The sequence below is a fragment of the Pelophylax lessonae genome, assembly GCF_965119305.1.
Source record: "Pelophylax lessonae genome assembly, chromosome: 7".
NCBI classification, from domain to species: Eukaryota; Metazoa; Chordata; class Amphibia; order Anura; family Ranidae; genus Pelophylax; species Pelophylax lessonae.
The window spans coordinates 197,473,683-197,501,149 of NC_138774.1; the positions used below are offsets into that span (position 1 = coordinate 197,473,683).

General features: G+C 44.6%; 1 protein-coding gene across 1 annotated transcript in view; it reads right to left on the reverse strand.

Annotated features, from left to right (window-relative positions):
• CACNA1B (calcium voltage-gated channel subunit alpha1 B) overlaps positions 1-27,467 on the reverse strand; it is a 450,568-nt gene that overhangs the window by 201,889 nt on the left and 221,212 nt on the right. Inside the window, exon 7 of the mRNA XM_082263407.1 lies at positions 1,921-2,024. Within this exon, the coding sequence (XP_082119533.1) occupies positions 1,921-2,024 (104 nt within the window). The remainder of the gene's footprint in view (positions 1-1,920; positions 2,025-27,467) is intronic.

Sequence of the window (27,467 nt, forward strand, 5' to 3'; positions counted from 1 at the left end):
ACTCAGGATCACTGCAAAAGTTTTGTAGGGCTCAGTCAAGCTTGGTAATTACATTTTTAATTTAGCTTCTAAGAAAATGATATAACATGCAATTATGCAATTGTTTTACAAGCCATTTTATAATTGGATGTTAATAAATGACCTTTCAATTTCCATCAACGACTTCCTGATTCACACTGGATGCAGAGCGGGAACCGTTTGCAATTTGGACAGGAAATGCACTGTATTTATTCTGTATGGCTCAAATCACACCGCATCCACACCAAAATCGTGCAGGACCCTTTTTTTTGCTACACCAGAATCATATCGCATGGGTGTTCACACCCATGCAATCCGATTCTGCAAATCGCACTGCATTTTGCAAACTGATTTCAGGGTGTCCTGAAAATACACATCTACAGCAGTTTGTACGAACGGGGTGCAGGTTTGATGCGGTGCGGAAACCTCACAGAATTCGCTGCGAATTCCGAACCTCATTAGTGTGAACCAGGCCTAAGTGCCAAAAACAATTGTCCTAGCATCCATGGCAACAGTACTTTCTATGCAAACAGGACTTCCCAAAATCCTAATTCACCTGCTTCTGTAATGTGTTCACTGCCTTTTCCAAATGTCTTCACAGAACATAAAGTTTAAGTCCAACTTTTCACAAAAAAATGAAAAGGCGAGCCAACATGGTTTCCTGTGTCTTACAAGATCACTGACTATACACAACTATTGGGTGTTTCACATACTATCAACCAACTCTGAACTGCAAGACTGACTGAACAGGTCAAATTGTTTTACTTCTGACAGTGAACTCATTGGGAAAATGTTTCCACCGCTTTGGTCTCACTGACACCTGTACAAGAAACAAGGTGAGGTTGTCGGTGGGAAAGGAGGACAGGAGGACACATTGCTAGAGGTTATAACTCTACTTAAAGTGGTACTATAGCTTAATTTTTTTTACATTTATATATTGTCTGCATGAAGGTAAAAAATGTCCCACTACCTGTCTACCACCCCCCTTCACTGAACACTTACCTGGCTCTATGTCACCGCTCCAGTGCTGTCTCTGGCTCCAGCACTGCTTCATTCACTTCCTGTTTTCAGAGGAGAAACTGAGGGCAGGAGATTTTCTACTGCTGTCAGTCAACACTTGTGAGGAGGGAGTGGGGGCATAGCTTACCATTGCTGTGTGTGTGTCTATAGACGCACAGCCCGGATGGGGACCCAGTAGGATTGCCAAGCGTGGGTGCCTTTTTAGCAACTGGCTTGCAAAAAGAAGGCACACCAAGGAAGGTGGGGACTACAGCACTGGTGAGGACTGGCAGAAAAGGATTATAGTGACCTTTCTGTGCAATATCAATATAAAAAATATAAAAAAATAGCCTTTAGTATCACTTTAAGGCCTAATGCACACTGGACATTTTCATAACGCCAGTAGAAAGCTGTAGCTGTAGAAGGAGTTTTTCAGATTTTTGCAGTAGCGTTTTTCAGCATTTTTTACCTTTTTACCTTTTTTCAGCTGTAGCGTTTTTTAACAAAATATACTCCCACAAAAGCTTATGGCTCAAAACATAATCAAACGCAGAATAGCTGCATTTTTCGTCATCTTTTGGCATTTTTTTGGAACATAGTCAATTGTGTACAGAGGATGAAAAAAAGCAACGGGGTGGGTTTACTAAAGGCAAATAGACTGTGCACTCTGCAAAGTGCAGTCGCTCCAGAGCTTAGTAAATGAGGTAAACTCTGCTGACTTTCATCATCCAATCATATGCAAGCAAAATGCTGTTTTTTTATTTTTCTTGCATGTGATTGGGTATTCTTTGTAAAGTGAAGATTCACCTCCTTTACTAAGCTCTGGAGCAATGGCATTTGCAAAGTGCACAGTCTATTTGCCTTTAGTTAATCTACCTCAATGTGTCACCTAATACCACTCACCCGGACAGGACTCCCAGCACCAGGTTCAGCATGAAGAAGGAGCCAACAATGATGAGAGGGATGAAGTACAGCCAATTCCACATGGCACCGACGGCATCGTTGGTCTGCAACAAGCAAAAAAAAAATCAAGCTCAAACAACATTAGGCAAATATTCATTTTTTAAAAAAACCTTTAGTCCACCTATGTGTTCCTGCAAATGGCACAAGCTCAGCTAGTGTTGAGTTGCCACTTGACATGTGAAAGGAAAAATTAGGCTTGAAGTGGGAGTGGCTGCTTGATAAAACAGAGGTACTTAGTTGGGTTTACTGGAGGATGTACATCTCTACGTAGTGGTGTCCTCATCCTTATGTTAGGCATACCTATAGCCAGTGCTGTAACTTGGCCTAGGCCAGCAAGGCCTAGGGCAGCACTTTGCAGGGGGGCAGCAAAAAAGCTGATGGGGCTGCACTGATATGCTGCTCTGATGGGCACTGATATGTTGCACTGATGGGCACTAATAGACTGCACTGATGGCCACTGATGAGGCAGGACTGATAAGCTGCACTGATAAGGCAGCACTGATGGGCACTGATATGATGCACTGATAGGATGCACTAATGGGCACTGAGAGGCTGCACTGGTGGCCACTGATGGGGCTGTACTGATGGCCACTGATGAGGCCGCACTGATATGCTGCACTGGTGAGGCTGTACTCATGAGCACCGATAAGGCTGCACTGATGGACACTGATGAAGCTGAACTTATGGGAACCGATGAGGCTGCACTGATGGGCACTGATAGACTGTGGTTGTGGTCTGTGGTTTGCAGATGACAGGGCAGGTCATAAACAGGAAAGGGTGTGGCCTTTACAGGAAGGGGTGGGTCATATTTAAATTAGGAGTGCCCAAGTTTAGTCAGCCTAGGGCAGCACAAAACCTAAATACACCACTGCTTATAGCACAGCAGGGTTGGGGGATTACAGGAAGATGAGGGGAATGTACTAAAACTGGAGCAGATGTGTTCAGGAGCAACTGTACATAATAAGCAATAAGATTCTAGCATCAGCTTGTTCAGTTGAACTTTAAAAAATGAAAGCTATAAACTGGTTTGCCATGCACAGCTGCTTTAGATTCTGTCTGCTCCAGTTTTAGTCCCCTCACTGTGTGTTACTTGGCGGCTCTACAGAGACAGTGATTTGGAGTTGTGGTCTATGACTATTCTGGCCTGGTCATCCAGTATGGCCTCTAGTTGGCCTGAGCCTAAAGGCCAAGTCATGAATGTATTCCTCTACACAAGCCCTGATTACACCGGAGCAGAGAGTTCAATATTGTTTCCAGCTATAGATGTATAAAAAAAAAAAAAAAAAGACAAACCCTCCCCTCGCTCTCTGCTGATTCATATTTAATCGTTCCCTCCAGACACTTCCTCCAGATAACAGGAAATTGTGATATTGCTGGCTTGGAAGCCAGTCCCAGGAGGCCCAGTTATGGTATATGAGTGGGTGCAGATCACACCCTGGAAAGTGATTTAACATAAACAGAAAAAAATCCTTCTTAGCCCCAGAACAGAGGATTTCCTAATTCACTAGAGAACTACTCTAAATTGGCTAGTTTCTTTTTCCAAAGCTAGTCTACAAATTTCCCATAAAGAGAACCAGACATAACTGGGCCCATGAATTATTGTTTTTCTGGCCATACAGTGTGCAGATTTCTGCCAGTTCCAGGGGAACCAGGCTAAATTCGCTCATTGTGAGGACCTGCTCCGTTTGACAAAAATCAATTGTGCGGCTGCATCCAATCAGCTATGTTCTGGTATTTTCACAGGGCCCGGGTGTCAAAATATAATGACTGCAACAGGAAATGTGTTAATCCATGCTGTATAACCTTTATGCTGAGCCTGTCTTCCTTAATTCATCATTAACAACTTTTAACTTTACTGTCCAGTCACAGGGTGGGGAGCAGGCCTGTTCGGTCTCATTCACATAAACATAGAGAGCCCTCCTATATACCTGCAGCAGGTATATCACAACAACCTACAGCTGGGATCCCAAGGATTCCAATCATCATCAGCCACTAAGGCCAGCCCTACAAAATAAATTTATTTCGCAAATCATTTTAAAGAATTTTCGTTCGAATTTCGCACCATTAGTGGGCCGCAGCTACAGCCGATTTTTATGCAGCCATCAAATATAAGTGATCGGGCATGTTGGAAATTTTTTATAAAACGAATGATCTTTTAATCAATGATGGGAGAATCATGTGAAAAATCAAATTGAAAAATACTCATGAGCGCAAGAAAGGAAAATCCCCGAAAAGAAAAGAAACTGCCTGGAAAAAAAAAGAAGATTCCCGGCCATGAGAATTCTTTTTTTGTAGCAATATGAGGTAAAATTAAAGGCTTGGTTGAGCGAATTTCGAAATCAATGGTGGCACCATTGGATCACAAAACGCACAAATTTTCTAATTTTCTAAAGAAAATGAATTCAGGGTTCGACCCATTTATGGCCTTGCTAAGTCTGTACAACTAAAAGTGACAGCCTGAAAGGAGCGGGGGCTGTTAGCAGCTGTAAGTATATATCAGCACATTTAGCATTTATTTGTGGATTGGACACTTGTCCACCCCTGGATGCAGTCTATTTGTGGATGCATGCTTTCGGCTCCTTTTCATCCTGTCAATCAGTGGTACAGTACTTAGCCAACAACGATGATCAGAACACCTGGGATCCTAGTCTTAATTTTCGCAGTATATTTCTTACAGGTGAGTCTGAGACAAAGGGGGGCAGGAGGGACAGCTGCCCTGGGCACAGTTGGCTCAAGTTAGGGAAAAGGGGGCAGCACTTGACAAGTACCTGTCCAGCTTCAGGTGACCTCTGACCCCCAACACTCTAAAGTGTCTGTAGGATGCGAGGGCCTATTCACAGTTCTGAGGTTTCCTGTCTTATAAGCATTCATTATGTGACACAGACTGTAAAATTCTATAATTTCTCTAAAGCCCCGTACACACGTTCAGATAATCGGACGACTTATCGTTCGCATTTTTTAGCATGATACTAATATCTAATTCAACAATGCGTACAAACCGTATGATTTTTGTCGTACGATTCTGGAAAAGCTTCCTGGTTGCTTAGCTACGTATCAGATGGTGCAAAACAAAAACAATGGCAGTCAGGCTTTTTCCGTGCTTTTTTAGTGTTTCTGATCATGCGCGGTCTTTGTCGATCGATTTTTAGCGGACGCATAGTGTACTGATGAAACGATTGTCGTTCGCGGGGCTATCGTAAGACAGAAGTTTTCCTGTTTATCCCTTCGGATTTTGTTGGACCAACTTTCGTGATCGGCTGTCGAAAGCTGTGTACTAACGATCAGATTATCGTGCTATCAGGTCGAAAGCGAGTTTTATCGTAAGATTATTGGAACGTGTGTAAGCCCACTCACATCTTTGGAGTTTATAATACATGTTGCTGCCTGTGCCTGGGTGGGAATGGAGACCACAAGAATATCATATCACGTGGGGGTTGTTGTGCGGTGCCATTAGGGTGACAGATCTATGAAAATGCTGGGCCTGTAAACTAATAAACATGTTCATATTATAAGCAGAGCCCTCCATGACTGCCAGGGTGTGTTTCCAACAGACTCCCTCCTGCCTCCCATCTCCCTCTCCCATCTAATGTGATTTCACATCCGCTTCGCCAGCCAAAACCATTAATTATTAACCCTCTCATTGTGTGCCCCGCTGTGTGCTGCATTTATTCACTTAAAGGAGAATGGTGTCGATTCTTTTCAGTAAGTGGGCACTGTCACCTAAAAGCCATATCCAATGAGCTGTATGACAGCCAGTACAGTCAGCATCTTTGTTGTAAAAGTTTCCCATAATAAAAATAGTGTCTGTTCCCATCTCTGTGGTGCGGTAGTTTTAAAATATACAACATGTCTGGTTTTCTTCCGCCTTTTAGTGCATTGGGAGGCATAGAGAAACCAATGGCAACACATCAAAATATATGAAACATGCATTTTGCTGCGTTGGCAACGGCTATTAACAATCCTTGATCAATGGCTGTTAACGCTATCCTCTTCAAAGCCTAAATTCAAAAACGCATAGGAAACGCACAGCAATGCGAGTCAATAAAGCTTGTCAGCACATAAAAAGAATTGTATGCTGAAGCATGACAACATACCTGTCTAAAGCTATAGAAAACAAATCTCTACGCACATTCATATATCTAAATGGGCCTTTAAAACCAGTATTAAACTCAAAATTTAGAAAAAAATTGCTAACAAGGTTTTTATGACAGAAGAGACCTTAATGCTTCTTACCTGTTAGCTGTAATGTACACAGAGCCACGCATGCACAGATCAGAGAAAACTTACCAAACCTGCTGTGTGCCGTGATGAAGTAACTCCTGTGCCCATGCACTGGAGTGACATCATTGCGGCTCGGCCATTCAAGAAGGTGACCACAGCAAGCCTAGAAGGAGGACTTGGAGAAGATCCAAGCACTGACCCCACAGGCATCCTTTGACAGGTAAGTCTGTCATAATGTGTTAGTATGCGCCTATGCGGTGCATACTAGCACACTACGCCAAATACCTGTAGGAGGCCCTTTTTAAAAAAAAATTTATTGACAAAGTTTAATACCACTTTAATTAAACAACATTTCATCTGGGGTTTTGTGAAGAAATCAGAAAAATATGACCTGTCTGTAGTTCCTGAGGGCTACTCTTGAAATGTGAGAATTTTTATCTAAGCAGAAACACAGGGGTTGATTTACTAAAGACAAATAGATGTGCACTTGAACTCATTTTCCCCCAGAGCTTAGTAAAAGTTGTGAAGCTCTGTGGATTTCCAGCACTCAATCATGAGCAAGCAAAAATGCATTTTTTTTTAAGTTTCCTAGAACCTGATTGTGTATGGGGTAGTAGGCAGGATTTTCTTAAGTTTACTTATAACTATTAAAAAAGACACCTTCAGAATTAAATTTGGAATGAAAGAGGCCGCGGCCGTTTATTATTTTACACATTAAAGATCGATAAATCTTTTAAACTTTAAATAACAGCAGTATAGAACAAACCCGGTCCCAACGACCCAGGTTGTCATAACTCAACTAAATAAATTGACACATCCAACTTAAAATACAACAAACGTCCTCCTTCGACGTGACCGAAGGTGACCCTAAAATAACAAACTGACCGCGACAAACAAAAAGGGGGGGGGGTGGGAGGGGAACCGCTGGGCTGTCTTCTTTCTTCGCTGCTTGACCGACGGAGTGACGTCTCCTCTGTGAGGGGATCCTTAAATGGGTCCTCTTGACGACCTTTCAGCCAATCAAATTGAACTCTTCATAGGCGGGAGAAACCGGCTCATACAGGTCAGGGGCTTATTCTACCTAGAAACTAGAGTAAGCTAACTAACTTATGGCCAATCAGCTTAACTTAAAACTGACAGGCTTTAAACTGCCTAACGACTAACACTCTGCCTATTCTTTTCCTAAACTATCCTCACCTGCCACTACCCCATGAATAAAAGGGGGCCATTCGTTCCCTTTTCTTTTCATGGGGTAGTAGGCAGGATTTTCTTAAGTTTACTTATAACTATTAAAAAAGACACCTTCAGAATTAAATTTGGAATGAAAGAGGCCGCGGCCGTTTATTATTTTACACATTAAAGATCGATAAATCTTTTAAACTTTAAATAACAGCAGTATAGAACAAACCCGGTCCCAACGACCCAGGTTGTCATAACTCAACTAAATAAATTGACACATCCAAAAGGCAGGCGGCTCACACCCGCCTGGCACACCCCCACCACGCGGCCTCTTCCACGCAAGTGCCCAGATTGGCATTAAAAGTATCTAGGCCAATGTCTGATAGATGGGTGTCATCAAACCTATACAATCCACTAGTACCTCCCTCCAGCTCTATATGCCTAAAAGATAAAATACCAACGACGCGCAGCAGCTTCTCCAAAGCCCTGTTCACGCGCTTACGGATTTTTTCAAGCGGTTTCAAATAACAGTGCTTGAACCAAGCGAGTCTAGGTATAATCTCCGAAAAAACAATGGTCAAAAAAGGGAATGTTGACTTTAGTAATTGTAAGTCATCCCGGATAGCAAAAATCAAGTCTAACGTTCTTGCCCTGCCAACGTCATTCCCCCCAAGGTGTACAACCAAGACATCCGGAGGGGGGAGAAACTGCAGTAGTCTAAAAATTTCCGGACGAAATTCCGACCACAGCATACCTCGCTTGCTAAACCACTGAACCCTAAAGTAATTGGGATCCAGACCGATGTTTTCGCCATAAGGACGTCTTCTGGCTCGTGCACGAGCCCAGTGCACGAAAGAATGTCCGATGATCCACACGTCCAGACATTGACCTGAAAAATTTTTTAACAAACAGTGTCAGGGCGGATGTAAGTTTGAAAAACATCCGACTTCCACCTGCCCAACTTTTTAACAACTTGATCACCGAGACCCAATCTTGCCGCTTCAGTAGCGGCACCAATACGAAATGAATGAGAAGTTAACCTTTCCTCTTCCAAACCCAATTGAACGAGACATTTTTTAAAAACAGCATTGAATTGATAGCCAGTCAATGGCCTACCATCCCGATGATTAAACAAAAAAGCCGAACCGGCCGATCTGATTGTCAAAAATTTTTTCAATAGACGTACCGGACATATTGAAGAATTGAGAAACCTGTGCAACATAACGCGCTTCCCAACACCTAATTGATCCGTCTTAGAGAAGCGTATTAAAATGCAGCATGACACATCAGATAAAACCGCATCCGAGAGAAAAAGACCAGAGCTAAGCGTCCTACTCGTCGGCACGAGCTCCGATATCCTTAGTGCTGCAAAAAACATCAACGAAAAAGCCGCCTGAAAAAGGACCGACTCGTAATAGGAAAAACAAACGATTGACGTAACCGCACACAATCTCTCTAAAAGTGGGACAGTAATGGGCTTCCTAGAATCGGGCAAGAATTTCGCTTTACGGTAACCCTTCAGTGCCTGCCGCACTGTAAAAAAGGAAGAGCATGAAGGGAAATTTTTTAGCTTAACGAAAAAGGACACTCCTGCCAGAATTTTGGTTACGTGAGACCAAGCATATTCCCTATGGAATAACGAATTTAAAAAAGATAACACCAAATTTTCCGAAAAACTATCGGGGGATGCACCCAATGACTGAAGATGCGACAGCCATAATGACCATGCTGATTGGTATCCCGCCATGGTCGCCGGAGCCAAAGAACGCAAAACGTTCTTTGCTACCAAGTCTAGACTATGTGCCATAGGAGGCTCGGGTAATGACAGCTCTGTTCGTCCGCTTCCGGAAACAGCGTAAAAAATCGCTCCATCTGTAAGCGAGACAAAGCATCCGCCAAACCATTATCTTTGCCGGGGACAAAAGTCGCCTTAATCCAAATATTAAACGATAAGCATTTAGCTACTAAATACCGCAATAAGGCTATAACAGGAGGGGATTTCGAAGACAAACAATTGATAGCGAACATCACCCCCCTGTTATCAGTCCGAACCATTAATCTTCTGTTCCGAAAATGATGGCCCCAAATCTCCAGGGCCACCACGATGGGAAAGAGCTCGAGAAGAACACTGTTGCGTGTATAACCCAATTGCACCCATTTCTGGCACCAGCGATCAGCACACCAATGTGTGCGCCAGATGGCGGCAAAGCCTACCGAACCCGCTGAGTCGGTGAAGAGACAAAAATCCTTGTCAAGAACAAATTCTTCCTGCCAAAGACTTTTGCCATTGAAATCCGATAAAAACTGGTACCACACCAGCATATCCTCCCTGACCTCCTGAGTTAACCTCACGTGAGAATTTGGCGACTTCAGACCCGCAATCGTTGCATACAGCTTCCTGGAAAATAGCTTACCCAGGGGAATAACCCTGGAAGCAAAAGCCAGCAAACCAAGCAAGGACTGCATCTCCTTAAGGCGAACCTTACGTCTCCGGATCAAAGTTAGCAGGCAAAACTTCAATTTAGACACTTTGTCTAGCGGGAGCCTAAATTCCATTTCTTCGGAGTCGATTGTGATGCCTAAAAATTGAATGCAAGTAGACGGAAAAGCCGTCTTCTCATGTGCCAACGGGATCCCAAACAGCTCGCACAACTGAACAAAACCATTCAGCAAGCGCGAGCAGTCTGTAGACCCTGCCCTTCCCAAGAACAAAAAATCGTCTAAATAATGGACGATGTCAGTCGAATCGCAAAGGAGCGACACTGCCCATTCCAAAAAGGTGGCAAAACACTCAAAATAAAAACATGACAATGAACATCCCATGGGGAGACATCTGTCGAAATAAAAATTACCCGAAAAGAAAAACCCCAGGGAATTAAAGGCGTCTGGGTGGACCGGCAGCAGACGAAACGCCGATTTGATGTCCGCCTTGGCCATCAAAACCCCTTTGCCCAGACCCCTTAATTTAACCAAGGCATCGTCAAACGAAGAGTATTGGACCGTAGCTAAATCCTCGCTTATTTCATCATTTAAGGAATCCCCGAAAGGAAACGACAAATGATGAATAAGCCTGTAAGAATTAGGCTCCTTCTTTTGGACAATGCCCAAAGGGGAGATCCTAAAATTCTCAAAGGGTGGGACAGATAAAGGGCCCGCGAATCTACCTAAATCTATTTCTTTACTTACCTTTTCGGCCACAACCGATTCCAAACCCGCCACGGATCTAAGATTATCTACCAACCTACAACCCTTACCGTAAAACTTGGGAAGAGGGAAACCATCCCGAAAGCCCTCAATTAGTAGGGTGGCTCTCACCCTGTCTGGGTAGCGCTGGAGCCACGGGAGCATGGCGGTGAGGTTCACTGGGGTTACCGCCCTTGTGTCCAAAACCCGGTGCCTGACCCCCTTGCTTCTTGAAGCATTTTGCAATGGGGTGGGCCCCAGAGCAAAAGGCGCATTCGTGCCGGTACTTGCACGAACCCGGCCACTTACAGACGGATTCGTTGAAGTTGAAGCACACTCCTTTTCTAAATTGAAAACCCGGGGAGGATGCTTGGGACTGTTGACTCGGAAAGGGCTGCCTGGAAAAAATAGACCTCTGGGGAAGAAAAAGGTCCAGCCAAAGGCTGACATCCTTAGTCCCCCATTTCATGGCAGGCTGCACCGCTAGTTTTTGGCGAAAAGCCACATCATACTGGAACCATGATGTCCCACCAAAATTCTTGTAAGCTTCTAAAATGATATCCGCGTGCTGGAAAAGCCCCACACTTTTGGTAGGGAATTTCTCACACATTACTGATGAAAAAATAAAGAAACCCTGCAACCAGTTATTGAAAGATTTGGAAACAGGGCGCCTTCGTTCCTCATCATCCTTCCTATCCCCTTTAGCAACAAAATCCCTAGACGAAGGCAACAGTGACAACATATCAATAAAATGTCCCTGCCATATCCTCTCCTTAACCGATTCGGATAGGTGGAAACCTAGCGGGGACATTTCACAGGTGAGAGTTTCCTTAAGGGAAGTCTCAGGTAAATTTTGGGATTGAGCCAGGAGATAGGAAGCAGACATCTCAGAGTGCAAGCTCTGGGGCCTATGAGGTTCAACCTCCACATTGCCCACATGAGGAACCCAGACATCCCTAGGTGAAGGGGCATGCTGTGATAACCCCAAATCTCCAACTGGGTTGGCAGATACTGCCGTATCAGTGGCCGGTGTACCAGTCCTGCAGGACCCAGCAACCGTACTGTTCTCAATCAGAGACCTAAAATCATTTAAAAAATTTTGAAGTAAGCCAGCAAAGGCTGGCAGGGGGGTACCGTCCTGAGCGACAGCACCCCCAGTGCTCATATCCGGTGTGGGCTGTGTTCCCAGGGGGCCACTGCTCGAGGCAGATGCTGGCGACCCCTGCTGCTGTGTCCCGGGGGGCCTAGGGGCCCTAGTAGGGGCTGGAGGCCCGGGCTGCTGTATCCCAGATGGCCCAGACTCTGAACGTCTGGCTTGTGTGGTAGGCAAAATCCCTGGGGGCCTAGGGAGGAATGTGGGTGCAGGCATTGCGTCTATGAAGATCCCCTCACCTGATCTCGCCGGCGCGATCCCTTCCGGATTCCTGGTCCCGCCGCACGATCCCGCCGCCTCCGACCGGGCCCTCGCTCCGGGTCCTGGAGCAGGTCTTCCCGTTGGTCTTCTCCGCGGCGAGTCTTCACCTCCCCTCCCGGCGCGCCGGACGCCCGCCGGAGGGGAGAACCGTTGGCGCGGGGTGCGCCGCCTCTTCGCCGGCCCGATTCCTTGGCCGGTTCTTCCGGGTGTGGCGCGCCTGCGCACACCCCTCTCCGTGATGTCGTCCACGCCCGACGTCACCGACGATGACGCTCTTCCTTCCGCGCCCGCCGCGTCACCGGATCCTCTTCCGACGTCTCTTCCGGCGGCCACCGTCTGCACCGGTCCTGCGCGATCTTCAACTTCCGCCACTTCGGAGGCCGCGACGAGCGGCAACTCGAAACACCGCCGGAGCCAGTCTTCGCCGCCATCTTCTCCCGCCCGCTCGATCAATATTCTGAGGAGGCTCATCTTCGGCTGAGGTAAGCGGGGGCGCCTAACTCCTCTTCTTCGTCTCTTCTCCTCTTCCAGGAAAGCTGCCGCTGAATTTCTTCCTCCCCGACCGCCTGCTGGACTACCGACAGTGGACCACTGCTCCCGCCGACGATGGACTCTGGAACCGCTGGAACCGCTGGGCTGTCTTCTTTCTTCGCTGCTTGACCGACGGAGTGACGTCTCCTCTGTGAGGGGATCCTTAAATGGGTCCTCTTGACGACCTTTCAGCCAATCAAATTGAACTCTTCATAGGCGGGAGAAACCGGCTCATACAGGTCAGGGGCTTATTCTACCTAGAAACTAGAGTAAGCTAACTAACTTATGGCCAATCAGCTTAACTTAAAACTGACAGGCTTTAAACTGCCTAACGACTAACACTCTGCCTATTCTTTTCCTAAACTATCCTCACCTGCCACTACCCCATGAATAAAAGGGGGCCATTCGTTCCCTTTTCTTTTCATTCTTTACAAGGTGAAGCATCATCACATTCACTAAGCTCTGGGGAAAAAGAGGTGCTACTGCACTTGCAAAGTGCACCGTCTATTTGCCTTTAGTAAACTAACACCCAATTTTAGGCCCTGTTCACACCTGAGCATTTTTTAGCTTGTAAAACGCTCATCTCTGAAGTCTCAAAATGCCCAACAAGCAAAATCCTATTCATTTCAATGGCCCCTGTTCAGATATGAGAGTTTTGTCGCCTGAAGCAAAATGCCTGAATCCCAAAAAAGTACATGAGCTTCTTTTTTTGGCAGATTACAAGCTTTATTGTTGCATGTCAATGCCTGCCTCCAAACCCCTGCAAAAAACACCTGAAAAACGCCCAAAAAAATGCCTAAAAACGATACACTCAGGTGTGACTGGAGCCTTAGATGAGAGGGGCAGCAAAGTGAAGTCACTGGGGATGCAACTGCACTTGCAAAGTCTATTTGCCTTTAGTAAATCATCCCCAATTACTTTAATGTTCAATCATTTTTTTAGGTATTTCACATAAACATAGTGAAGAAACAATACAGAAACAAAAGGAGAATCAGTAACAGTGAGATTGGAGCATGGGCTTATATTGGTCTTTTCCAAATGGCCTCACAAATGGGCCTCCGCCCGCATCTGGAATAAGCATCGGTAGTAATCAGCTTGAGAGTGGTGGCCCAGCTCCAGCCAATGAGGGAAATAACAACAGGAGTCAGGATTACCATCTACCTTCCATGTGCCGCAAAGATCATACTTTAATCAACACTTATCATTAAATCGTACTGCTATAATTGCCATACCATATCTCCCACGGCTTCCAACCGTCGGGAACTCTGTTCCCAGAGCTAGATGCCAAAGCAAACATATTTTCATACGTGCACTGTTGTTGGACCTGGGTGATGGAGGGGATCCTGGGTGATCTCCAATTTCTCAATAAGGTAAGTCTAGCCGCTAACAGAATATTGATTACAACGTTTTTTAAAGGGTAAGGGACCTGATCGATACCTAAGTTTAATAATGCTAGTTCAGGGGACATCTGTATCTAAAGTGCGCAGGTTTACAATACGATGTGAAATACCAATGGCCACAATTTAGCCAGTTTTTTACACGACCACAGGAGGTGGAACAATGTGCCCACCTGGCCACACAGGTCCAGCACAGGTTTGAGGCATGGGGATATACGAAACGGTGTCAAGTACCAGCGATAAGTGATTTTATATATCAATTCCCACATTTTTGCATTTTTAGAGTAAGAATATGTGGCTGACATGGCATGTTGCCATTGTTCAATTGTGGGACTCAAGATCTTTTTCCCAAGCTAAATGGGAGTTCGCTTGTCCCCCAAGTGAGTTTAGATAAGTGAAATACCTTTTTCATCCGGGGTTTTGCAAGAAGCTGGCTATTTTACTTGGAACAGAACATTTACATTGGGGCACTGCCATCCCCAATGACTTTAGATGAGAGAGTACCAAAGTGCAGTCACTGGGGGTGCACTTGCAAAGTGCAAAGCCTATTTGCCTTTACTAAACCATCCCCAATTACTTCAGATGAGAGAGCAACAAAGTGCAGTCACTGGCGGTGCAGATGCACTTGCAAAGTGCAGAGTCTATTTGCTTTTAATAAAGCAACTCCACTATTTGGCACTACTAAAACAGTACCACTACCTGTATTTGTTTGCAAAGATGGACGCTCACATGTACTGTAACTATAATTTAAAACTAAATGTACAAGGACAAGGTTTTGAAATCATTAAAACAAATCAAGGGGATCAAAAATTATTTTTAAAAGGTGAAAAAAAACAAACTCATGCTGCTGCATGATACAAAACAAACTTGAAAGCATCAAAAAATATATGTCAAAAGCTCCAGGGGTTTTTAGGATCTGGAACTTGACGAAATCAAAATTGGATCCTGAGGGGAAGATATTTTGCATTGAACAGCTAACTTCCTGCCAGCAATGACAACCCTGTCAGGCTATGACAATAGTTGAGTAGATCATTCAGGTTTTTACTTTAACCTGATACCCTTCCAAACAACACTTTAAAACAGACCTTCTCCTGTAAAACGCTGTGCTAGTTTACAGCTAATTACACCTGTAAAATTAATAATTACACCTGTAAAAAAAAACGCTAAGATTGTTTTCCTTTTTTTGATTATTTTGTCTTAAGAGATATCCCCCTTTTTATTTCCTATTTGCAAAGAAAAAAATCGTCATTGTCAATTGGGAGTCTGTCCTTTTGTTTTAGGCGCCGGTTCACATCTGCAAAATCACATGCGATGTCTGTGCGATGCAAATTCAGCCATACAATTCGCATCACATTCGGACAGAACACAGGACTATTTTTTGGGTCAGCACCAGAATCGGATCGCATGGTGGTTCACACCCATGAGATCCGATTTATGTCCGCACTGCGAACTGATCTGGGGATGCCTTTAACTTTGTATTGACACCCCCAGCGATTCGCGTATGGCAGTGTGAACTGCCTGTGAGTTGATCGCGATGCGCAATACGGGAACCCGCAGTGGATTCGCAGGGTTCCCGCATCGCATATATGTGAACCAGGACTTAAGCAGATCTTCATGGCATCTGAGCACCACACACCAAAAACACTATTGAATTAATTTTTAATATTCAAAGCAAATTCCCCCATCCATACATGTCTTTAAGCTTTATTTTGTTAAAAAATTACTTTGAAAAACAACCCTCTAGCATTTCTGACTGTGGCCATCTTGAGTAAGGGCAAGTAATTCATGTTGCATTTACTTCTTGGAATCAATCTGCCCTTATTTGATTAGCAGAGAAAACCACTCCTCCCCTCCTGAAGACTGGGATGTATGATATCGTTTGCCCAGGCCAGAAACCAGGAAGTAAATGAAGAAATGTAAAAAAGTTTAAAACAAGTTAATATGATATACTTTCCTATCTATTCACTAATGCTAGCAGAAAAAGGATTAAAGATAACCAATGTTGATTGGGAGAATGAAGTTCTACTTTTAAACACGGCCATACTTTTCTTCAACCATTTTCCTCCACTTTCTGTAAATCGCATAAAATACAATTCCGATGCCACTCCTGATTCTTTTTAGCATAGCGTGGCTCATCTCTTACCAACTTTGTATATGCTTGACAGATACTAAAATCATGCAGAATGGTAGGGTTTTTAACAAGACCGGGCCTTTCTCAACATTTTTATTGCAGAGGAACATCTGAAATTATTTTTAGGTTTTGGAGATCCCTTGGAAAAACCAAATCGTTGGTGGTTATTGGGAAAAAATGCTCCTTATATTGGTGGCTAGTAGGAAGAATGCTCCTTACAGTGGTGGTCAGAATGGGACCATTATAGACAGCTAAAAAAGATCATTAGGTTCAAGTAGCTAGCTCTGCCGAGTGGCATCGGCCCCAGAACTATGCAGGCACTATTAGATGAAAGGTCAATCACTCAAGAACCCCTAGCAACCTCTGGAGGAACCCTAGTTGAGAATGGTTTCAGTAGACGTAGCACATCCTATGACACATTGTAAAACAAGACAACAGTCTTTTATCAGGTTTTATTGCTGTATTAATCTCTGCAGGGGAATTTCAACCGCCTTGCAAACTGTGGAAGGTTTCGTACATGGGTGGTAAAAACAGGCAGTTGATCTGCGGTTTTACCCCACCTCCCTCCTTCCCATTGCCACCTGCCAAATATGCACATTGAAGTCAAAGGGACTCTGCTGCAACCTCGAGGACAAGCTCAGTTTTGTAGCTGTGGTGCACTAATCAATTCAAAATCTCCATTTGGCAAAAAAAACTGCCAAAAAAACAAGCTGGATCACCTCCTGAAGGCCTGCAAGCCATAGATTTACCGCCCTGAAACACAATCCACCACAGATTACTTTTCAAACGGGTGGTAGAGGCTGATGTGCATGTAAATTTAGCCCAAGAGGTGACTGTCTCCCTGTGTTTCTGGGACAGGAAGTAAAAGGACATTTTCCCAATCGGACGGAAAAAAGTTAAATTTTTGAATGTTGTCACTGAACAATTGTATCAACGTTGGTAGCCTCGGAATTGTAGTTCATGGGAAAGCTGGTCAATTCCATCTCTTGATTTTCTAAAAACATTGCTGATCTTTTCACCTTTCGGCTAAACACCAATTTATTAACAAGCGGCAAAGGTAAACGCACTTTGAAAATTAGCGATTTGCAGCAATGCCGCTGTTGACCTGTCAAATATTTACAATTATTTAAGTCAGGCTAAATGCAAGGGAGTTTTAATTTGTCGGCAAACAATTCAGTACGTTAGCAATTAAAATATATTTACGCAACCGTTGCAGAGAAAGTCATTCGGAAGCCAATGCTCTTCTAATAATCCAACATACTTTGCAATATTATTCTCAGCGGATTGCAATGAATTTTAATAAAAAAAACAGTTAAAGTGGAGCTCTGGATAAACTGAAAAGGTGGATTTTATTCCAAAATTGCTTAAGCTAGTTACAACCTGATAAATGAACCTCCTTTCCTTGTAGTTGGCCATCAGTCTGACTCCCTTCCCTTGATTTATGTATACAGAGGACAATGCATAAAGTCAAACAAGGAAGCTGTTTTTTTTCCTGGTTCAGACTTGTTCAGTCAATAAAACCTATGTGCATGTACACAAATTCTCCCCCCTGGGATGCTATATCTGTCTGTTCTCTATATTCTGTTATGATTAATTATTGTTCTTTCCTCCTGCCCACAAATTGTCACACCCTGCCACCCTGAATTTTACTAAAGCAACCCTTTCCTTTCCAAGTGTTTGCATAAAACGCTGACAAATATGAACAATTACACACTGAATTTGGCTTAGCTCTAGCCTGTTTCTAGAAACCCAGTTTATCCCATTTGGGTGCCACCATATTGCCCCTTACACAACCGCGTCTGGTTGTCTAACCACAGATTTAGCACCAAAGATGCCTCTGTCCTTCTTGTGACAGTTATGTGCCTTACCTACATCTGCCACCAGGAGAAATGGTTAAGATTGCGATAAGAGTTTACCTACTGACTTTTGACAAAAAGTAAAAATTTGCATATCAGTAAAAGTGCTTAGGCTGCACATTTTGGGTGGAATTGGAGTGCATCTAAAACCACTAAAGGAGAGAATAATGTTATCGTTATGATTACATACTTTACATCGGGGGTTAGCAAACTGTAGATCACAATCTACCAGTAGATCGTGGCCAGGTGACTGGTAGATCGCAGTCTGGGCTGGCTGACCCACCATCCCAGAGCATCAAACAGAGTGCAATGCAGAGGAACTACTTGTAAAATTAGAGCTGTAGTAAGAAGCAAGAGCCGCATGAGCCAATGCCTCCTCTGTGGTGCTGGCTCCTGTCCCATGCGGGGGGTATACCAACTGCACTTCACCTCTTATCACGGCCAGTGGTCTCCAGAGTGGTGCCAGCAGCAGGAAAGAAGAGATCCTCAGGTCAGTGTGAAGCAATACACTGGGCATAAAGTATAGGGCTGCTTTCACACTGATGTGCTGCGGTTTACCCACACCGCGGGTGCAGTGCAGTGTACCTGCAGCTTTCCTGCGGGTTTGCTGCTCTTAGCCATAGACTTCTAATATATCTTGCAGGTTTGGTGCACTTTCTGAATGTAGGAGTTTTGGTGTGCTTTCAGAAAGTTCACCCGACTTGCAGGATATAATAGAAGACTATGGCAAACGCAGGTAACCCAGGAAAGTCGCAGAAGCACTGCGCTGCACCCACGATGCAGGTAAACTGAAGCAGTATGAAAGCAACCCTATAGGGGCTCAGAACAGTAGGGGTTCATTTACATTTGCAATTTGGGGGGTGGTACAACCCCATAGTTAAGACGTGTTTTTATTACCCCCATCCCAACCGCACCCCATTTATTTTGCTGCAGTGGCCAGGGGAGTACACATGTCACAGCCACCGCAGGAGTTATATGCCCTGTCATGGTTGGTGGATGAAGCACCTGCCAGACGAGACCCGCTCAAGTTAATGATGCCACTCTACAAGTGCACTTCACCCTTGTGCAGTACAGCAAACAATGGGGTTAAAGCAGGCAGTGTTGTGCTGCTTTTTCACCAACTACTTTAAAACCCCTTGTATGCCACAGAAACATTCAGTTGTGGGGCACTTGCAGAGTGACCCCATTTACTTGAATGGGTCCAGATTGGCTGGCGGCAGCACCCACGAAAAGCAAATGGGGGCTTCACTCCTGCTGTCGCATGTGTACACCTTTGGCTGCTGCCTTAGCAGCTAAAGGGGGTAGGGATGGGGGGCTGTAAAACCACGACTCAACGGCAGGGTTTTAACACCCCTACCGCAACTTTACATGTGAACACGCCCTAAGGGTGCATCTCCCGAATGCAACTACGGGCTCATTAACAAGTGCAGCAGGCATTGTTGCTCCTCTGAAAAGTGATCCAAGTGTGTTTAACAGGGGGTGAGGAGGAGATATGTTGGCTGCTCATCACCTGATTTAAACCCAAGATTGCCTTGCAATGCACGCTTTTGAGAAACGGTAAATCGTCAATTAGAGGTTTAAATCAGGTGTGAGGAGGCGACACTGGGCAACAATGTTCCCAGTGATCTTTAACTTCTTCCAAGTTGTATAGATAGATGCCTACCCCTGCTTTACATACATGAAGTGCTGTGTATGATCTGCATACAGGTACAGAGAAAATAGCTGCAGGACTCTCCTTATTTGTATCCTGAAGCTGACAGCAACCTTGGGGGAGGATCATTTAAACTATTTTTTTTTTTTTAAATCAACCTTGCTATAAAGAGCAAGAGCTACAAAAAAAAAAAAAAACAGTAATGACAAAAGTGTAAAAAATACAATAAGGAAAATGTATTTTATACAGTAAAGCCTTGGATGGCGAGCATAATTCGTTCCAGAAAAATGCTTGTAACCCAAAGCACTCTTATATCAAAGCGAATTTCCCCATACGAAATAAAGGAAGTCAGATGATTCGTTCCACAACAATTTATTCATAAGTCCTTCAGTCTATAGACTATATAAAAATATTATAGCAATGTGACTTCGAGCCAACTTCAGGGAATGCCTGGGTAATCTTCCTGTAATGTTGGATCCAAATCACATCAATTAAGATAAGGATCCGGCATAGGGCTCATGCACAATGCATCTAAAAAAATACTGCTTTTACAGGCATTTGAGCTTTTATTTCCGTTTGAAGAAGCTTGTGCATTTTTGTGCTCTTGTGCATGCTTTTATTGAGCTTCTTCAAGCTTCTTTGAGCTTTTTTGAGCATAAGTGTTTTTTCACAACCCCTCACTTCTGGACTGGAAAGTTTTACCCCTTTAAAGTGGTTGTAAACCCACATTTTCAACTTTACATACTTTACATCAGGGATCAGCAAACTGTGGATCACAATCTACCAGTAGATCTAAGACAGGTGACTGGTAGATTGTGGTCTGGGCTGGCTGACCCGCCATCCCAGAGCATCAAACAGAGTGCAATGCAGAGGAACTACTTGTAAAAGTGGAGCTGTAGTAAGAAGCAAGAGCGGCATAAGCCAATGCCTCCTCTGTGGTGCTGGCTCCTGTCCCATGCAAAGTGATACCAACTGCACTTCACCTCTTATCCTGTCCCAGCTAGCGGTCTCCAGAGTGGTGCCAGCAGCAGGAAAGAAGAGATCCCCAAGTCAGTGTGAAGCAATACACTGGGCATAATAGTATATAGCTGCTTTCACACTGATGTGAAATGGCTGCCCCTGCCGTTTCTTCTGAGCCCTGTGAAGTGACCGGCGGTTGCCGCATGCATGCGAGGGAGTGACGTCACTCGGCTCTCGACCAGTAGCATAGCCGGAGTCCGCAGACCAGGAAGGAAGAAGGCTGAAAATTGGTGCAGCCTCCAGCGGGAACGACAAGGACTTCGTTTGGAGGTTAAGTGTCACCTAATGTGCTAGTATGCATCGCATACTAGCACATTATGCATTTACTTTTCAGGGGGGAAAAAAAACACACTGGGTTTACTTCCACTTTAATGACCAGGCCATTTTTTGTGATACAGCACTGCATTATTTTAACTAACAATTGTGCGGTCGTGCAACACTGTACCCAAATAAAATTGATGTATTCTTTTCCCAAAAATAGTGCTTTCTTTTGCTGGTATTTGATTACCTTTGCGGTTTTTATTTTATTTTTTATTTTATTTTTAATTTTTTATTTTATTTTTAATTTTTTAGAAATGCGACAATTCTGAAAAAAAAAAACAATATTTTTTACTTTCTGCTAGAAAACACAAAAACACAGCCGATAAAAAAAAATAAATAAAAAAAAATAAAATTTCTGTTTCGTTCATTGATGGACACTGCTCCTGATCTTCATAACCATTGGGTTATACTGCCCCCTACAGGAGTAGAACACTAGGTAGAAAAAGAATCTGGCTACACCTATGGGCAGTCCCAGGGGGTATACTCCCTTTCTCTGCTATAGGTACTCTTTTTGCCTACCTAGTCAGGAGTAAGGACCTAGTACCTTGCTGGGATCTCTGGTCCTGGCAATTTTTTTATTTTTAGATAGAAATTTTTTCTCCTGGATTTTTCCTGTGAAATCTACAATCAACTGGTGCACTGGGCGACGGGTTGGATAATCTAGATCTAGTGGTCACCCCAGTCTGGCCAGAGCACGCAGGCTTCAGCTCCGCACTAGGTTAGCTGCGACATAGCTCCACCAGACGGGGGCTGGCCTGCCAGTTAAAAACCTTGCAAGGTCAAATACGACTGGGTCTCGGCCTGAGTCGCACCGTTCCTCCTGGCCGACAGCCCCCCCCCCCCATTTCGATGAAGAGGGGTTCTGTCTAGAGCGGTGCCCTCACCTGGTTCCTGGTATGGTGAGTAGTTGTCCCCCCTCTCCCCCTGGAAAGTTTTGGAGTGGACGTGGGCCCCTCCTTGGGACGGTTGGACCCCCGGGTTCCCCTCCTTCCCGTCAGGCACCCCCCCTTTCATCTTTTCTCCATCCTACCCCCTCCCTCCACTTATGCTGGGGCTGTTTGGGTGATTTGGTCCACCTCCTGGGGTGGGGGCAGGGCGCTCTACTGGCGATGGGGGCTGGGGGGTGCACCGCCAGTGACCAGACAATCTGCTGTGCAGGGGGGGGGGGTTGTACCTGGTGGGGGCTCCTGCCTGGGTCTGTCCTTGAGGCCTAGGGATCCCTCCTGGGTCCCTGGAAGCCTAGTGATGCCGCCATTTTGTTGTAGCCTGTGTGTTTCTTTGCACGACGGCCATGTTTGTGTATTCCGGCAGCCATTTTGCAGTGATTTGCCTTTGAAAATAGCAGCGAACATGACAATGGAGCCCTGTGGGTGGCGATTTCAGTGGTGGGACGCCTTCCTCATCCCCTGGTGCTGACTTCTGGATCTTTTTACTCCTTGATTGCCACGCATTGCAGTGCAGATTATTCTGGTGGCTGTGGGTACCTGTTTCTGCTAGGTGGTGAGTCTAGTGGGGTCCTCTCCCTCTCTGCTGAGGATTGCTTGGTGCTTTGTGCCTGGCGACCGGGTGGTGCAGGCAGCGTGGTGGGGGTTGTCCCTTGCAGTGTTTTACACCTTTTTTTGGGGTCCCCCTGGTGACTCATGGAGTCTTTGGAGCACATCTCCCCACCTGATCCCCTCTCTGAGGCTGCGGGGCCCAACCATCCATCGATGCATTGACAGCGGTCCTGGAGTCCTTTGTGTTCCGGGTGGAGGTGGCTTTCGGGCAACGGGCTAGCAAAAAGTGCCCTCCGCCTTCCCCTGCCTCATCTGTCTTATCAGATCTTGAATCTGATTCGGCCACCGTGGACGTGGGTCACCCTGCTGGGTCTGCAACCACGCACCCGGAATCCTCTGATTGTGAGGATGATTCCTCCACATCTGCAAATGCGCATGAAAAGGCACTGGAGGATGCACTGATTGTATCTGTGCATCAGACCTTAAGGATGGATGGCACTCACAAGCCATCCAGAGCGGCAAAGGTGTTTCCTTTCCTCGCCTATTTTGACAAAATTGTCACTAAAGAGTGGGGACGACCAAAGTGTCCCCTTGGGTTCCCTAAGCGATTTTCTAGGCAATACCCCTATGAGGATTCCCTTATTAGGAAGTGGACCACCACCGGGGGGGACCCTCCGGTTTCCAGATTGAACAAGGCAACCATGTTTCCGGTTGAAGAGTCCCTAGCCTTTAAGGATTCAGCTGGCAGGAAGGCGGAGGCAGAGTGTACAATATGTACACTCTGGCTGGTTCAAAACTGAGGCTATTGCCCTGGTGTCGCAAACTCTGACCGAGTGGGCTAAGCTTTTACACTGTGACCTGGAGGCAGAACGGCTCCCTCCTGCCTTTGCTGAGCTGGCAGACCAGTTGGTCCAGGGGCTGCAGTTTATCTGTGATGCCTCTTTGGATGCGGCTCCCCTAGTGGCTCGGCTCTCTGTTTTGGCAGTGATCCTTCGGCGTGTCTTTTGGCTGAAATGCTGGTCTGCGGATCAGACTTCTAAAAAGGCCTTGACTGATCTACCCTTTTAAGGAGATCGCCTGTTTGGAGCTACCCTGGATGACATCATTGAAGGTTTTAGATAGAAGGCCTGTCCCCATTTAGAAATTTTGCTTATATTTTGTGATAGGTGAATTTTGTCAACCCTTTCTTTAGCAGCCTTCAAAAGAATTTCCACTACCAATGATGGCAAAGCTAGATGTCACAGCTCCTTCCTTTTAATCTCCACATCACTAAATTCAAGCAGGCAACATATGAATGTGAGGATGTTGGACTCCGCTCTCAAGGCAGGGGAACAGGGGGATCTGTCTGCAACTCTAGGAGCCAGGGGAAATCATTGCCTCCTTGCCCAAAATGGAAGGATGACTATTGCTGCTACTCTGTCAATCTTAGAGAATGCAGGATCAATGGTGTCAGTGGGTAAATGGAACATCCTGCTCCAGAACTTTTGGGCAGTAATAACAGGTGCAGAATTTTTCAAGCTGAGCATTGACCTGCACCACCTTAAGACCTACCTGTGGGGTTCCCTAAACTTGGAATGCTACAGAGGTCCACTCGCTGGGATTGGTGAAATCTTGGTTTAAAACCTAGTAAACCTAGTTTCTAGGTCCAGAAGAGAAGATGATGTGAGATCTTTTAAGTTCAGCCCAGGTAAAAAAGACTCACTGTTCTCAAAGAAGGGGCTCACTCCATGTAGCGACCTTGTAAACAATATACGATAGAGCAGTCTAGGTGTCTATTCACATCTTGACTCCACATCCCTCCAAACCATTTGGTGGAGGGGGATTATGGTGTGGGGTTGTTTTTCACGAGTTGGGCTTGGCCCCTTAGTTTCAGTGAAGGGAATTTGTAAGGCGTCATACTAAGACATTTTGGACATTTTCATGCTCCCAACTTTATGGGAACAGTTTGGAGTTGGCCCTTCCTTTTTCAACATGACTGCGCACCATTTCACGAAGCAAGGTCCATAAAGACATGGATGAGCGTGTTTGGGGTGGAAGAACTTCACTGGCCTGCACAGAGTCTTGACCTTAACCTGATAGAACACCTGTGGGATTAATTTAGAGTGCAGACTGCAAGCCAGGCCTACTGTCCAACATTAGTGCCTGACCTCATAATTGCACTTCAGGAAGAATGGTCAAATATTCGCATAGACTCCTAAACCTTGTGGACAGCCTTCCCAGAAGAGTTAATGCTATTATAGTTGCAAAGGGTGGGCCAACTCAAGATTGAACCCTACAGACTAAGACTGGGATGCCAATAAAAGTTCATGTGTGTGTAAAGGCAGGAGTCCCAATACTTTTGGTAATATACATACATACACACACACACATTAACCACTTTACCACCGGAGGATTTTCCTGCTAAAAGACCAGGGGGTTTTTTGCGATTTTTTACTGCGTGACTTTAACGGACAATTGCGCGGTCGTGTGACGCTGTACCTAAACGAATTTCACGTCCTTTTTTTCCCACAAACAGAGCTTTCTTTTGGTGGTATTTGATCACCTGTGCGATTTTTTGATCACGCGCTATAAACAAAAAAAGAGCATAATTTTTGCAAAAACAACAATATTTTTCACTTTTTTTTATATGAAATTCCCCGAAAAAAAATTGTAAAAATCAAAGTTTTTTAACATTTTCGGCCAATTTGTTTTACGCTACCTATGTTTGGTAAAAAAAATCGCAAAAAGCATATTTTGATTGGTTTGCGCAAAAGTTATCGCGTTTACTAACAAAGGGAAAGATTTTTGTCATTTTTGATGTTTTTTTTTTTTAACGAGTAATGGCGGCGATCTGCGATTTTTTTTGCGGTACTGCGACATTGCGGCGGACAGATCGGACCCTTGGCTGACATTTTTGACACTTTTGGGGGTACCAGTGACATTACTGCAGTAATCAGTGCTATATATATGCACTGTTACTGCAAAAATGACACTGGCAGGGAAGGGGTTAACAGTATTGGACAGGGAGGGGTTAAGTGTGTCCTAGGGGCGTGATTCTAACTGTGCAGGGACAGGTCTACTAGTGTAAAAACAAAGATCAACAGTTCTACATAGTAGAACTGTCTGATCTTCACTTTTACACAGGGAGAACTGACAGGCGGCTTGTTTACATAAGCCGCTCTGTCTTTCTCCCGCTGTACCGGCGATCGTAGTGTGACCGGCGGACATCGGGTCCGCTAGTCACACTCCCGCACTCCTCCGTGAACGAGCCTCAGCGGGCGCGCGCCTGCCCGCTATTGGCTCTAGAAGGAGTGACAGGCGAGCGACGTAGACCTACGTCACTCTGCCTGGCCGGGGCCGACTGCCACAGTAAATATACTGTGCGCAGTAGGCAACCGGTTAAATATAAAAAAATGAGATCATCAGTATTTTGTAAACTCTAACCCTCTTGTCTCTAATTGTTTTGTAACGGTACCATCTTTTTTTTTTTTTTTTTGCAAAGAGCTGCACAAGCTGTTGGAGCCACACAAAACCTGTATTATATTAATATTTAAATAAAATTCAGTGTGTGTGTGTGTGTGTATATATATATATATATATATATATATATATATATATATATTATGGCCAGTTCAGAAGATGGTAGTTAAATATCAGATGGAGACCAGTCAAGAAGCACTGCCCCCTTTTCATGCATGTTAGCGTGTTTGATAGCGCAGGAAATGTGCTTGCTGTTGCTCTAGTATGATAAGTGCGTGTGACAGGAGCCTGCAGCCTGTTCTAGATCACTATGTATAATAGATGCCACTTTTCTTCCCGCTTGGATGACTTTGGCTTCTCTCTATGCAGCTTCGACCTCCTGTGATGAGTTTAAAGGATCCGTACCATATACGGCCAGAGACCCCACCGGCAGGTTTTCTCAAAGGAGACATTTATAAAGAAGCAAACAATCTATTTGCTGAACATAACAGCCACTGAGGTGAAAGTGTAAGTACAGGAAAAATGATTCAGTTAGTAAAATATAATTTTAAAAATGCATTTACTTCCCCGGGTTTTTACCTGTTGATTCTGCAAGTGCTGACAAGATTACTTTTTGTTTGCTCGAAAGCCTGACAACATTACTATACCCCTTCCGAGATTGTAACGGCATCATCAGCCATTCCCTCAGCCTTCTCACTGTAGTAAGCATTGACAACAGTCTGTAGGCTTTTACACAACCCTAAGCGTCCATTCACACCCATGCGGTCTGTAGTGGTGCATTGCCAAACATTGACTAAGCTTTAACTAAACTAGCTAAACTTAACTGTAAAAATCAATTATTGCCAGAAAACAAAAAAATTTAATTTGACCCCCTTATTGACATTATCCCCTAACAGGCAAAGAACATGTGTGCTATAGCGTAGTGAATTGAGTGCTAATTTTTATTTCGTCTGAACCAATAATAAAACAATGTAGTTGGTTAAATCAGTGGTGACACACAGGTTTATTGAGGTTGATTTACTAAAGGCAAATAGACTGTGCACTCTGCAAGTGCAATTGCTCCAGAGCTTAGTAAACGAGGCACAGCTTCACTTTGCAAAGAATAACAAAACACATGCAAGGATAATAAAAAATAAGCATTTTTGCTTGCATGTGATTGGATGATGGAACTCAGCAGAGCTTCTGCTCATTTACTAAGACTGCAACTGCAATTTGCAAAGTCTTTTTGCCTTTAGTAAATCAACCCCAATGTCTCTCTACAAGAACAGTGAACCTTTGACAGTTCAAATAACGGATGCCGCTGCTTCAAAAGTTTATTCAGTCCACAAAAAAATGGCAGCACCACTTTTGTAACTGACATGACAGACAGACAGTATAGCTGCTTGCTCGAGTCTCCCCCACCACCCAGTGTGACCAATCTGGCGTCACTTCCTCTATGGTGTATTATGCTGACGGATAACACTGAAGCAGAACATTCATAACAAACCTGAGAGAAAGAGGGAGATGTACTAAATGATGACTATTTATAAATGTCTCTGTGGTTCTGTTGGAAGAAGTGCAAAGAGGTTTTACAGATGATCTGGAACTACAGCGCTTTGAAAAAGTATTCATACCCCTTGACATTTTTA